The sequence below is a fragment of the Carassius carassius genome, chromosome 36 (genome assembly GCF_963082965.1).
Source record: "Carassius carassius chromosome 36, fCarCar2.1, whole genome shotgun sequence".
Classification (NCBI taxonomy): Eukaryota; Metazoa; Chordata; class Actinopteri; order Cypriniformes; family Cyprinidae; genus Carassius; species Carassius carassius.
In genome coordinates this window covers 17,621,446-17,636,554 of record NC_081790.1, presented here as the reverse complement: position 1 = coordinate 17,636,554, position 15,109 = coordinate 17,621,446, and the positions used below count along the sequence as shown (strand labels likewise).

The 15,109-nt window shown below is 37.8% G+C and overlaps 1 protein-coding gene across 7 annotated transcripts in view; it reads left to right on the top strand.

Annotated features, from left to right (window-relative positions):
* Positions 1-15,109, top strand: part of rap1gap2b (RAP1 GTPase activating protein 2b) — a 50,192-nt gene that overhangs the window by 13,042 nt on the left and 22,041 nt on the right. For 3 of the 7 annotated variants that reach the window (XM_059526591.1, XM_059526592.1, XM_059526594.1), the window contains 7 exons: positions 11,996-12,080; positions 13,039-13,074; positions 13,298-13,339; positions 14,089-14,121; positions 14,212-14,424; positions 14,684-14,787; positions 14,885-14,963. In XM_059526591.1, the coding sequence (XP_059382574.1) occupies positions 11,996-12,080; positions 13,039-13,074; positions 13,298-13,339; positions 14,089-14,121; positions 14,212-14,424; positions 14,684-14,787; positions 14,885-14,963 (592 nt within the window). Of the gene's footprint in view, positions 1-9,882; positions 10,156-11,995; positions 12,081-13,038; positions 13,075-13,297; positions 13,340-14,088; positions 14,122-14,211; positions 14,425-14,683; positions 14,788-14,884; positions 14,964-15,109 lie in introns of those variants that run through there. The other 4 variants (XM_059526589.1, XM_059526588.1, XM_059526590.1 and 1 more) reach the window with 4 other exon arrangements.

Genomic DNA, 15,109 nt, shown 5'->3' with positions numbered 1-15,109 from the left:
TGTTTTCAGCATTCAAGTAGAGAAATTGCACTTAACTCAGCAGCAGAGGTGGTTAGATTACTTAGAAATTGTAGTTACTAATTCCAAATGACATGACAAAAAATGCCTTCTGTTGCAGTTCGGCAGTGCAATCTAGAAGCGGTCTATCTACAACAGTGCAGAGATCGATTCCACACAGAGTTTGTTTTTGCTGTGCTGCATTATACCATAAATGCATATAATTAAAGTCTACTGTGTTCCACAGTCAACACATAGGCTATGGCTTTTTGGCTAGGTTTAAAGGCAGGCAAAGTCATTTCTGGTAGCCAATGTTGATATTTCAAATCACCAAAACAAACAATCTCCTACCCCAAAAGTGTCTTGGTCCTATTTTGATAGCTCCGCCCCCTTTACTTACGCAAACCAGGCAATTATTATGGCAGAATCTGCTGTATTATTATCTGCTGTATTAAACAAATTATCTTACTTTTCGGAAACGCTTTGGGAGCCGACACTTGAAACAGACAGTGGAGGAGGTTAGATGCTCCAGGTGTGCAAATTAATTAGCGCAAATTGATTAATCACATGGGATTTTCATGCTAGTCTCGTCAGTAAATCCGTTTCTGTGATTAGCAGTACATGTCCATCATCTGCTTTCAAATGGAGCGGCACTTACTACACAGAACCGTCGTTCACTGACAAGCTACGCAATATCGCGTGCATAACCGAATGGGATTCATCTACGATTATGACGCGATGTTGCGTAGCTTGTCAGTGAACTATGGCTCTGTGTAGTAAGTGCCGCTCCATTTGAAAGCAGATGATGGACATGTACTGCTAATCACAGAAACGGATTTACTGACAAGAAAGCATGACAATCACATGCGATTAATCGTGTAGCCCTAAAATGAATGTGTCTTTATCATAGCTGAAGGGAATGACAACATGATTGCAGATGAACAAGCAAGCGAACATGACACAAGCATATTCAATCAAAAGTCAGCATACTGTATATTACTTCTGTGAAACAAAGCAAAACCAATGTTACTGACCTATCGAGAAGAAACAAAGCAACCTTGGTGTCTGATTGCAGACCTTCCTCCTCGTTTAGTTCTCTCCAGTGCTGGAAAGCTTATCCGAAATTTACATGGGCCCTACTTCTTGCCTTATCGTAAGCCTTCTTTTGTATGTGTCGTTGCTCAGCTTGGCTAATGTCCATCCTGTGCACTGAGCGCTCTCTCCTCCACATCATGAGTAGACATGCCCCTTACTGCTGATTTGCTACAAGCTTGTTTTGGTACTCGGCCCGACTCAGTTTTCTAAAAACCGTTTTAAAAAAAATGCATATAACCCACCTTTAAGGGAAAAGAGCACTGTTAGATAAACAAGGCAATAATAGACGATAGATGGCACTCGTGGAGGTAGGAAAACAAAGTTCTTTATAAACCGCAGGATTGCTTGTAATAAAGTTTTAATGCAAAAGATAAGACATTCAAGTTGTTTCTGTCAATTTTAATTTAGAATGTTTGTGATCATGTAAGAAAAGTAGTTTGAATGTTTTGCCACTTGGTTGAGCAATTTAATATATAAATCTAGAAGTAAAAGCAAAAGTAAAAAGCATTGAATAATGTGTTTCTTATATTTATTGTGTTTTAACACATCTATGAAGATTGTGTATCACAACGTTGAAAAATAATTTTAAGAGTAACAATGTTTGGATATAAAATCAAAATAATGGATAAATGTTGTGTTTGTAGTAAACACAACTGCACCGCGTACATACAGTTCTGCACCGCTTACATACCGCACATGGACTGCATGCACACTGCAAACCGGAGTATGTGTGAACCTCACATACAGCTCATGAAATCAGGCTTGTGCTGTGTGTAAGCTATTGTGCAACAATTGCATGATTGTAAAAACAAAAATGCAGTACATGATCAAACATTTAGGTGAGATAAATATATATTTTTGAAAAATGCCTAACCCCCCCCCCCCCCCCTCCCCCTCCACCCATCAAAAATGGATAATTGTCTAAAAATCTTGACTGGATCATCACTATAAATAATTGTACATGATAAAAAGAAGGCTTTTCGTATCGGCAGATACTGCTTCCTGTGATCGGCCTCAAAAATCCTGATCATGCATTATTAAAATAGCTAAATTCAAGAACCATTATTCAACTATACTAATAGAATGCTTCTGGGAAGTGTGTCAATACATATATTCATATTGTTTACTGCATCATTGAAATTATGCTTCTGATTGAATTATGCAAAAATCCTCAGATATTCATGTATTGTTAGTGTGTGTCATTAAATCTAATGGACATGTCTTTACAGCACCATATTTTTATTGAAATATTACCACTAGAGGGCCTTGCATTCACATTATACTGTACTGAATTTAGGGTTGAGTACAGTTTTATCAGAAAAAATAAATTATGATTAGGATAAACCTATAAAAAATATTTGGATTTACTACATCTAAAAGGTCTCTCTCTTATAACAGTCTATAAGCAGGTCTTCTGTGTTTGTAGTGGCTTGCTTTGGTCTGAGCTTCTGAAAGCATTTCAACAGCTGTGTATGATTAGATTCTTGCTCTCTGTGTGTCATAGAACCATTAAAGTCGAGTGGCGTGTTAATCAGGACACACATTGTTCACTTCCCGACAGAAGGATGTGCAGCGTAGTGTCCCAGCCTTTCTGACACAGACAGCTGATGTAAATGAACAGCATTTCAATTAGGAGCTATTGTGTTCACTGAAATACTGTCGGTGGATATTGTGACGCATAGACTTTCTTTCTTCTTTTACCACCTGATCTGCTGTTTTTATGCCTTATTGGTCTTATTCGTCTCTTTCAATCAATGTCCAGCTACATTTTCCACTTCTCACAGTTGTGATGACCACGTCAAGTTCACCTTCTTACCTTCAGGAGACACGCAAACTTATTTTGACAGAAGTCAACAGATGCACCTTATTTTGAAAGTGAGATTTGTACAGGGAACATTTATTTCCTCCCGGATTTGGATCAAAGCAGGACAGTGTACATCAGAGCAGTGGGGGACAGAGACGGTGCAACAGAGACTGAAAGAGCAGATAAAAAGACAGAGGTAAAGACCTGAGAAAAGGTCAAGAAAAGAGCGAGTTAACATGAGGTGTGGTGGAACAGCACGTACCAAATGGGTTGTGCATACCAAAAAGACTACAGTATTAAGTACAGTGTTGTCGTACAGTTAGGTCCAAATATGTTTGGACACTGACACAGTTTTCATCATTTTGGCTCTGTATGCCATTAGAATAGATTTAAAATAAAGCAATAAAGATGAAACTGAAGTGCAGACTTTAAGCTTTAATTCAAGGGGTTGGACAAAAATATACCATAAAATGCTTAGGAATTAAAATACCTTTTAGATTTTTTTGTCTTTGGCAGGTGAAATGCATGCTTGGGTTGAGTTCAGGCGATTGACTCTGCCATTGCAGTATATTCCACATTTTCCCTTCAAAAACTACTGGGTTTTTGCTGTATGTTTTGGGTCATTGCTCATTTGTAATATGAAGCACCGCCCAATCAACTTTGCTGCATTAGGCTGAATCTGGGCAGAGAGTATATCCCTTTACAATTCAGAATTCTTCCAGCTGCTTCTGTCTTCTGTCATGTCATCAATGAACACCAGGAACCCAGTGCCACTGGAAGCCATGCATGCTCAAGACATCACACTGCTCCACCATGTTTCACAGATGATGTGCTTTGGATCATGAGCTCTTCCAAATCTTCTCCATACTTTTTTCTTCCCATCATTAGGGTACAGGTGGATCCTAACTTCATCCATCCAAAGAATGCTTTTCAAGAAGTAATCTGGTTTTCTTAGATGTTTTTGGCAACGTCTAATCTGGCCTTGTTTGCACCTTGTTGTGGACCCTCTGCATTTGCTCTCGTGAAGTTTTCTCTTAATTAGACTTTGACAGTGACACTCCTACCTACTGGAGAGTGTTCTTCACTTGACTGGATGTTGTGAAAGGGTTTTTACCATGGAGGGGATCTTATGATCATCCACCACTGTTGTCCAGGTTTTTTTATGTTGCTGTGCTCACCAGTGTGTTCTTTTTCTCAAAATGCACCAAACTGTTAATTTGGCCACTCTGAATGTTTCTGCTTTCTAATGAATTTGTTTTGTTTTTGAAGCCTAACAATTGTCTGTTTCACTTGCATGTAAAGCTTCTTTGGTTCAGAGCAACAGCTTCCAAATACAAATGGCACACTTAGAATCAACTCCAAACCTTTTACCTGCTTTAATTAATGTAGATAAAATGAAGGAATAGCCCACAACTGTCCATGAAACAGCTTTTGAGTCAACTGTCCAATTACTTATAGTCCCTTGAAAAACGGGGTAGGTACATATTAAAGAGCTGTGATTCCTTAACCTTTTCTCCAATTATAATGAGAATACCCTCAAATTAAAGCTCATAGTGTGCACTTCAAACCCATGTTCATTATATAACTAACTTGAATATGTTTTGGTCAACAGCTAAAAACATTTAAATTGTGCCTGTCCAAATATATATGGACTTAACTGTGTGTTAGAGGAGTTGGTTGATAGCATGAATTCTCTCTTTACTAAACTGACCAATCACAGTAGATATTCAAATGATGGAAAATCACTTGCTTCCACCCAAAATGTAGCCGAAAAAGGCACATAAAACTGAAAGTATTATTAGTTTTTTGTGCATTCATAGCATAATGCCAAACAATTTAATATTGTGCACAAGCACAGGCACTCAACACTAGCAAGTAAGAAAGTTTTGTTCTTTTCCAGTGTCTGTACTATTTCTACCCAGAAGTTATGACAGATAAAAATATCTTTGTTGTACTTGCATGTAACTCTTTACACATTTACGCTTTGAATGTGTTTTGGTCTTCTGCTGCTCCATTGTTCCATTATACTAGACAGAGGTGTTTGACCATGTGCTTGTGTCTTTTGAAGTGAAGATGTGGTCATTGTTCAATAGTAATTCACGTGATCATGAATTTCAAGATTTCCCCATGCATATTTTAAAACGGGTTTAAGTTGGTCACTTTGATTTGCTGTATTGACCAACGAAACCCCCCCCCCCCCCCCCTTAATTAGAAATTGTTTAATGGTTCAAGTGTGTAGCATTGAAACCTGATTGTAGTTAAAGGGTTAGTTCACCCAAAAATGAAAATTTGTCCATGTTTTACTTTTTTCAGATGAATCCAGTCGGGAGTTATATTAAAAGTTGTCTTTGCTCTTCCAAGTTTTATAATTGCATGGGCCGGTGTTTTTTGTTCAACAGGCCAAAAGTAGTCGAAAACAGCGCATCCATCCATACTAAAACGTGCCTCACACGGTTCCAGGGGTGAATAAAGACCTCCTGTAGCGAATCAATGCTTTTTTTAAGAAAATGTTATAAACACAAAGTGTCATTCTCTCAAAAGTGTCGCATGCAGAAGTCATTCAGGTGGATGATATAGGATGTAGTCGAAGTGCACACGCCTGTGATTAGTGACAAACAAATCGAAGTTCAAAGAAGAGACAGCTAAAAAATGTCGGTCACACATTAGAAGCAAAAAACAAGGATTTGTAAAGAAAAATGTAAGAGGATTTCGATATAAGCCAAAAGGAGACTGGTTTCCCTTTATAAGGAAACTTTGCTTCCTTTGCTCCTGTAAACAAACTCGTGAGACTAGCATGCTGCTGCTGTATATGCTGCGAATACTTCCTATGTCATCCTTAGTGTGTCCCTTGGTGCGACCCTCAATCTGAGGTCAAATGAGAAAAATTGCAGATTCTGCATAGCATATGATAGATCTTCTCATTATGAGCAACTTTGCCTCTAGAACCACTGCTGTATATTAAATCATTTGTTAATTATTTGAGATTATTCAAAAAACTAATTTAGCGAACTGGTCCTAGATGTTTTGTCCGATTATCACCAATATTGATACAAAACATCTTCAGATGGTGATAACACAAAGTTATTAAAGCTTTTTTTATAGATCCAATCTTTCTTGAGTGAAGCATGAATTAATTTAACAAATAGCTCGCCGAAGTGGACATGAGGCTGTATCTCATCAATGCTTATATTGTATTCAGATCAAACTTGGAGTTTATGGCAACCATGTCTTGAGGTTACACAGCACCACCTAGTGGTCAGGAGATATGAAAAATGCCGAAATGCTTCTAAGGTTGTATTTCTGCAATGCTTTGGCATATTGGCACCAACGTATGCGCTTGTCATTGTCACCCATAGTTAACCACACCATGTCAATTTGGGAACAGCGCTATCTATTGGTCAAAAGTGATAAATCATTAATTAATGTTACTAGTCATTTAATTTAATATATGATTTTTCAGCCGTTTTGAGTAAAATAATTTTAAATGTCTGTAGTTACTGAAAGGTCTTAAAAACCTGTGGTGTGGATGCCAGTATAGTTATAGTTATCATCAGAGTTATGTTTCTTGGTCCATTTATAATGGTCATGGAGGGTCAAATTGATGAATTAAGCCATATATGATGTGATATATGGAATATCAAACTGCATGTGGCCTCTGAGAACACAGCTGCCCGGTGGTATCGAGCTGATAAATTGAATGTGTTTTGGTACACAGTGTCATAATAGGGGGCACGTGCGCACAAACACACACACACACACACACACACACACACACACACAAAACACTTCAAAGGCAACATAGATAGAGACTTCTGGATCTGCCTTATACCTTTAGTCTCGCAGCTTGTGCTAGAGCAGTATGTTGAGGGTTTTAATGAAAAGAAGCAGTGCAAAAAAGGAAGACTGTTTATAAACTACACAAGAAAGCCAATGCTAGTCTATGTGGCATCCCTGCTGAGAAGAGAAGGGCAGACAGAAACCTGTAGACTTCAGATATTTACCCACTCAAATCTCTGTTGCTGTCACATTTTATGATCAAGTGCTCTTGTGTCTGTGTGCTCTGTCTCCAGGGTCTTATCAATGACACGAATACATGTGTGTATCAGGCATGAAAGCAGCAGGGGGCCGGTTCTCCCAACACGTGTTCACCCTGCTGACCAGTGGCCTTGAATACTAAGCACACGGCTCTGGTCGTGTATCTTCAGTTATCATGGGTCTTTACCTCGAACTGGCATATCTGTTCAATTGTGGTTCCACATTGTGGTTTAACAAAAGGCACCTGCTGGTTGTGCTTTTTGAAACATCAGCTCTAATGATGGAAAGAGACACTACATTTCCTCACACATTCCTATGAAAGTAGTACACAATAATTACTTTTAACAGTTTGTTAACTGTTTAGATTAATGTTTGTCTGATGCTGGTGTAAATATGCATAATTTCTCATCTGTATCAGGTAGTTTTAGCAATTGTGGCATAGTAACATTACTTTTTTTTTTTTAATTTTAAATAACTGTAAGAATAAAAAATCAAGTATAATCAAATATATCTTTTAATTTATTAGCAATACAAGTTTGCCTATATTTATGAACCAACATTTGTGACTGGTTGCATAAAGCTGAGTTTCAGAGTGGGTTTAAGAATTGACACATCTCTACAAATCCAGCCCGGTTTAAATCAAGTTCAGTGGGCTCACAATGCTTGCTATAAACATTCTCCGTCACCTCAGGGTTTAAGCCAGAGTTTATGATTAATTCTGGAGCGTGTGCACCTGAAAGTCAGAAGTCTGCAGGGAAAAGCCAATCGCACGAAATATAAGAGAGTGTCAGTTTGATTAATTTCTCCTTATGGTTGTTTTGAAAAATATAATGAATTTAAATGCACTTACAAGGGAGGAAGAAACACAGCTACTGCCACAGAAGTTGTAGAAGGCAGCTGAAAGAAAATATCTGATTATTTCAATGCAAGTAAATGAACTGAATTTATACGCTTAATAATTTATATATGTCCACAGAGCTTAAAAGAAAACATGTAAGTTTAATAGTAGTTGTTAAAAAATATTGCTTATATTCCCATGATAATTAAAGGAATTCTTCACCCAAATATTTAAATGAATGCTGAAAATGTACTAACCCTCAGGTCATCCAAGATGTAGATGAGTTTGTTTGTTCATTGGAATAGATTTGGAGAAATTTTGCATCCTCTTCAGTGAATGGGTGCCGTCAGAATGATAATAAGATAAAAAAGGACTCCATAAAGTCCATAAATCAACATCTTGTGAAGTAGAAAATTGTTTTTAATAAACAAATTCATTATTAAGACATTTCTAACTTCAAACTGGAGTCGTCTATCCTTGCTTTCTTTTCATCTCATTTTAATCGGGAGAGAAATATGCACAGATCAAGCACAATTACAAGCATAACAGTTCTAAACAAATATGTCAATGGATTTATACCCGAGAGGAAAATAGGGAATGGACTTCTTCACTGAAAGAACTGTTATTTTGGATTATGTACTTGTATTTTGACCCGGAAGCGACTGTTTAAGTCAAAATTGTATTTATTATATTTTATTAATGCAATAAATGGTGTCTATTTGATTTTGATGTTTAATATTTCTTTCTAGAAAATCACAAATAAACAAAAATTCAAGCTGTTAAGATATTGTAATAAGGGTGCATAAATTGCAAACTTCTACAAAAGGCTTGACCTAACAAAGAAAATAAAAAACTTTTTAGTTTCAGGCTGTGTTTTGTATCCTAGATAGAAAGTCCCCCAATGTATTCAGCAAAGGAACCGCAATCTGAATACCATTCTGATGACACCTTAGCCTATACTATTATTTTATGATTTGCTCATGTGTAAATATCAGCTCCATCTCCACCAACATCCCTCGTCTCACAAAATAGCACCCTTGTCTTATTCAGTATGATACCACCACATAAAGGATGTTCAAATCATCCCTACATGTCATGAGTCATTTGTATTTCATGACTGTTTTTGAAATGAGCTGATTTGCACACTATATAAATATATCGTTACACTTGTTGTATTGGCCTATTTGTCTGGCAGCCATTAGTCTGTGACACACAGCTCTTGATGAGTCTGAATGCCTCATCATAGAGCGCCACACCAGTGTTGTCCTGTGCACACGGCGATAATTGCCTTCAGCTAGCAAATCCCCTGAAGCATTTAATGCTCTTTATGTTACGGAAGCGTTTTGCTCACATGCACCCTGTCTCGCTCCGGCCGAAATCATAACAATCAGGAGCGGATTTGCACAGCAGGTGAAATTAAATGATGAAAATGGGTTTATAATTGCAGTGAGTGTAAACAAAGCCCTCTGAAATCTCCTTATGACTTTCTGTTTGAAGAGTCTAAGACAAAACAGCTTCAGCATGCATTTTGATGCATATCAAATATCACTTTTTGTTATATAGTTATATATTGGATATAGTTATATTGTTATATTGGATATTCTTTGAGGATTAGGATACTTTTCTAGATATAAATGAATGTAATATAATGGCTTTCCAGTTAATAGTTGCTATTTTGTTCAGGATTTGGTGTCTTTTGAGATATTTAGAAAGGGTAACTTGACATTAAAGAGAATCAGAGTCACAGATATAAAATATGCCTACAGGGCAGGAACAAAATCCACACAGACACCATGTAATCGCGGTATCGAATGGAAGAAAAGAGCTGGAATAGCAATAATTCCATACTGGGGGCTTCCGAGAATTGGAACGCAAGATGACAAACAAAGGTGCAAGACAAAAGCAAATCACCGCATATCTGAGTAAATGTATATGTGGTGAGAAAAAGACAGATATATAGTGGAAATGTCTGAGAAAAATAGCAGAAGAGCAGAGGTTAAGCAATGAAAGCTCCTTAATCGAGAATAAGGTGTCAAAGTAAAATGCCATTTGAGAGGGAGGGTGATCGAGAGAGAGCGAGAGAGAGAGAGAATGAGAGGTATTCACGGTGAAGGATGCACACACACAGTCTGTGCAGGCGAGGACGGCACCTCATCTTTGGAGGTTGTGACGATGCAGATTTAGCCAGAGCTGGTGTCTGTGTGATGTGACGAGAGACTGAAGACTAGGACTGAGACTGAACCTGAGGCTTGGCCATGTCTGAGTTCAGGTCCAGAGTGCGCTGTCGGAGAGCAGGTGTCCGTGCTGCTGCCGCTCTTATCGGACTCCTCCACCGTTCACGCAAGCGGTGTGAGAGACGGAGGTTGGCGGAGACAGACAGCCAGTGGTGGGTGAACATCATTGTGGGTCGAATATGTCTGTATGTGGTTGAGAGAGATATACGTGTGTGAGAGAGCGAGGTCAGAACATTCATGCATTATTTAAGTTTGTACTCAATGCAACACTGCTGTTCATGGATTCGTTTTTGGATTCTGTCACACAAAGTTTGGCTGGGAATTGAAACTCCAGGGGAATGTTTTGGAGGACTCATTTCATTCTAGGCCTGCATGTTCTGCACACTTTATGGGCAAGTTGTGCTTAGTGATTTTTAGCACTCTCTGGCCAAAAAACAAGGGAATTTTTGGTAGCTTTATGATTTTATAAATGATATAGTTAATAGTAATACTTGATGAGGATTAGTGTAAACAAATTGTTCAGAGGTTGTGTAGCAGCCATGTTTTGTATCAGTCATTCGGCATCTTAAGTTGTAATATTATATTTTAGCATCATCAGTAGCATCTTGATTAGTTATTTCCTAGCAAACTGATTGAGTATTTTTGAAAGGAAATATATTTATATGGGTTTAAGTTGGATGATGGATGGATGGATGGATGGATGGATAATAGAACAATATACGATAGATAGATAGATAGATAGATAGATAGATAGATAGATAGATAGATAGATAGATAGATAGATAGATAGATAGATAGATTAGATAGATAGATAGATGGCAACTTATAGAACTCAGCCAAACTTGATGATAGACTGATTATATATGATGTAAAAAAGCATGCGAAATTACCCACAATCACTCTTGCTGAGTTTTCCAGGAAGGGTGTTTTCATGTTGACTGAAATGACACACAATGTGACAATAAGCTGTTCACATCCTCCCAGAGGTGTGAAGATAATTCTCCTGGTCAGGATGTGTTGTTTACTCGGTATGGTGCCATTTATTGAGTATATTTCTGTGTGTGTGTTTTATTTTTCCAAAATATGAGCTGATGTATCAGAAGTTTTTGTGTGTATATGTACATGCAGACTGGATTCTTTTGGCTAGAGTGTTGAGTGTGTGAGCGAAATACCTTGTCAAGCATAATGAACGATATGTCACTTGCTCCCTAATATGAATATATTGATGGATATATGGGATCTATTTACAGAGAGCTTATGAAGGATTGGGTGGATATTTTTAGAGCCTTGTTCATTTCTGTCTCTAACCTCCCCCTTGCTCCCCCTTTCTGTCCGTACCTCACTTATGAAGAGAGAGGTGGAAAGCGAAGGAAAATTAATTTTGAGCAGGAGCCTCTAGATCCTCAACCTGTCAGCCTCCTGTCCTGAGAACTCATTTAAAGAACAGATTGCACATCTTTTGCCCATTTTTTATTGATGATCTTGAAATCATATGAGGGTCAAATAGAAGAGGTACATTCCTAAGGAGTGAAAAGAGACTGAGGCAATAGAAAGCCTTTTAACGAAGATCCTCTCTGTGTGAGGACTACACTGCAGACAACCATACAAAATTCAGTTGTCAGCTTTTAGAAGTGCACTTATAGTTTTTTTTTAATTATACTTTATACTTTCGCCATTATATTAACATTTAGAGGCAGTTTTTTGCTACTGATGCCACATTGAAGAAATGAAAAGACAGTCAAGTTAACTTGTACCTTCAATGAGTTCAATCTACAAATGCATTCTTTTTTCACATTTAAACATTCATAAAGATGAAAAGATTAATGAGTGCACCTCTAAGATTAGTAGACGTTGATCATAGATTAATGCATTAGGGGAAACTGTGTAAAATGTTACTTTCTGTGTATTTCAGTACCTTTGTAGCTGTATATTTGTTGCTTTAATGTTTTTTTAAAAGCGTGGAATGATGGTGATGATGTCACTGTGTTGCAGGAAGCAGGAGTTGCTGACCATCTCCAATGTACCCCTGGCAGACTGCCCTCCCTCTCCCCCAAGAACCGCCCCTCCCACCATGAAGGTAAGCGGCATGTTTCTGTTTGTTTCTCAGGGCCTGTTATGAATAAGCAGTAAAAGAAGATTTGCAGAGAGAGCTTACAGGTACAAAAAGCTAATTGAGGCATGGTTTCAAACCTCCAGATAACATTTCATAAATAGTTTATTATAAAGCTGCAATTGTGGACTCATTTGGTTCACACAGATAAAACTGTCTTTCTTCTCTCTTTTCTGGAGACAAGACCCTAGCACAAACCTGTAGATAGTGATGTGCCCTGCTTACTCAGTAGACCATGTCTTCAGACGTCATCCTCTAGGTAGTCTATACTTGTATGCTCCTCCTCAGAGGAAGAAAGAAAAAGCACACTCTCAAAATGCCCATCACATTTTATAAGAATGGAAGAGTCTTTGAAAAATGCACTAAATGAGCAAAAGTGACATGTATAGTGGGATCATTTTTAGTTAGTCAACTTATTGTTCTTATTTTATATGAACATAAATTACAGTTTGCCACACAAAGATGACTACACTGTTCCCTGCTGGTTATGTATAACATTAAGGGTCCCAATACAGAACCCTGAGGAACCTCAATTTTTTTTTTTTTTTTTGATTACATGTTTGTAACAGATTGTCAGAATAACTTGTGATGGCCAGGCAACATCCTTTGGCATTTTGTGAGATCAGCAGCTACACAAGCAGTTGTTTAATATAACAGATTGTCGGATTAACTTGTGTCTTCTGACATACTGTGTCCTCAGCAACAAAAATAGCAGATTGTGATATTTAGTGCTCTGAAATGACAGTAAGTGCTGCTTGCTGCAGCAATACTCGAGGGATTGTGAGACTTCTTAACCACATTCATGTCATTCACACCTAGTAGACTTATGTGTGATGGCCTTGATGTTGACATGCTACATAGAGTGAAATACTTGGCATTTTAAAGGTTAGCCAAAATATTAACTTCTATATTTCTTTTTCAACAGTCTACTCAGTTTTTTGACATGTTGGACAAGATGGAGGTAAGAAGTGAAATTCTTGAAAACAAATGAAAATATATATATTACCTTTTATTTTTAATTGGATTGGCAGCTATCACCTAGAGTAGCTACTTAGTGCTAAATTGTTTAATTCTATTTGGTAAATAGAAACTATAGGTGTGGTAATTGTGTTTGGGGCCTCACCACTCCTCCACTGTCAGTTGCTAACACTGCAACCGCTGACATTTTGACCCTGACCCTTTAGCAGGTTTCTGAGGTGGAGGAAATGAGGCCACAAAGATTAAAGGTCAGAGGGTTTGAAAACATTTAACTAGATTACATCTCAGCTCAGTGCTTGTTTATGTTTCGAACTTGAAGTATTTTCATTGCATGAGGCTGGCGTTCTTCATAAATGTCCTGTATGCAACATTATATACTGTACAGTAGGCCCAAAAGTCTGAAAAGTCCAATTTAAACCTGGATTTTAAAGAAAGTTTTAGAATTTCGAAAACAATGAATCAACAAGAACACAAATTTTAGATTCTGTGTTATTTAAGTGTCATTGAGGCAAAAAGAGGACATAATAAAACTAAAACATTATGCAATTAATTTTAATTAGTTTTTATAAATTGTTATACTCATACTAAATATGAGAATGTATTAAATTAGACAAATGCAAAATAGAAGCATTTTCACTTGGGCTCAGACATTTGGACTGCGTTTTATACATACAGTATAGAAAAGCAAGTGCTGGATTAAGCATTTTTAAACATCTTACAAGCAAAATAACAACAAAGACAACCACTAAAGAAATAATCCTACCCTCAAATGCATGCATTCATTAAGATTGTCCAGACAGCTACATAAAAATGTCTGTTGTAAGCATAGCTGTGAAGCGTTGTGTGGACTGCATGTCATTGCGCACATTATGTGGTTGCATGAGCAGCATATGCCTCATAACACGATTCCTGTCACGGCACAATCATCTTTCCAAAACACTGTGAAGATGTCTATTTACACCATTATCTCATGAAAGTCTTATTTTTACCCCTTCAGGATGATTACATTCCATACCCACGGATAGAAGAGGTACAGCAATCCAAATCTGTTACTAGAATAATATATACTTCTAAAAACAGTGGATTGGATGTGGATCTAATTGTTTGATTTCTTTCAAAGGTGTTACAGCGGGGAGAGCCATACCCTCAGGTTATCCTGCCTCAGTTCGGGGGTTACTGGATAGAAGATCCCGACGCCTCTGCTGCCATCCGTAACTGGGAGAATGGTTTCTGTGATGAGGAAGATGGAGAAGGAAGCAATTCAGGACAGTTTGGCTACAGACTGGAGAGCAACTATGCCATTCGCGCATACCGCAAGCACTTTCTGGGCAGGGTGAGAACTCAGTAGTTGTGCAATTACGTTAACTAAAACCAATCCACATCAGGATGGGGCTAGTATACTTGAATCTACAATCAGATTGGGGCTTTTGGAAAATATTTATCTAAGATCATTTTAAACGGATCACTCACAGGTCGTTTCTTATTGTCAGAACTCTGATAATCAGCAGTCGGTATAATTTAACGCAGTGTTCTTTAGACTGGCAATGGATGTGTTTGCAATTAAACCATTTTCTCTTATCTGCCGGTCTCAGGAACATCTGAACTTCTACTGCACGGCAAGTAACCATGGCAACCTTGTACTGTCCCTCAGACACGAGGAGGTGAAGGAGCAAGAGTACCTGCACATCATTCTCAGGTAATAACAGCCCTTTCAATCTCTTATGTGTAATTACATGATTGGCACATTTTGAAACGTTTGATTGCATTTCTCTATCAAATTCTCCCTCGCTTAGGACTCCTTCGAAAACAATCTATGACAGGATCTCTTTGGCAGGCTTGACTGAGCTCCCCAGTGTCCCTCAGTTAGCAAAGGTAATGATTGTGCCCTGCGGAGATGGTTCACAGGCTTTAACCACTTAAAAACACCCTGACAGACCCTTATGTCTTATTGATTAACTCTAAAAAACAAGAAGTCATTAAACACAGTTATTCACCAGTATGCTATTTTAAAGGTTAGA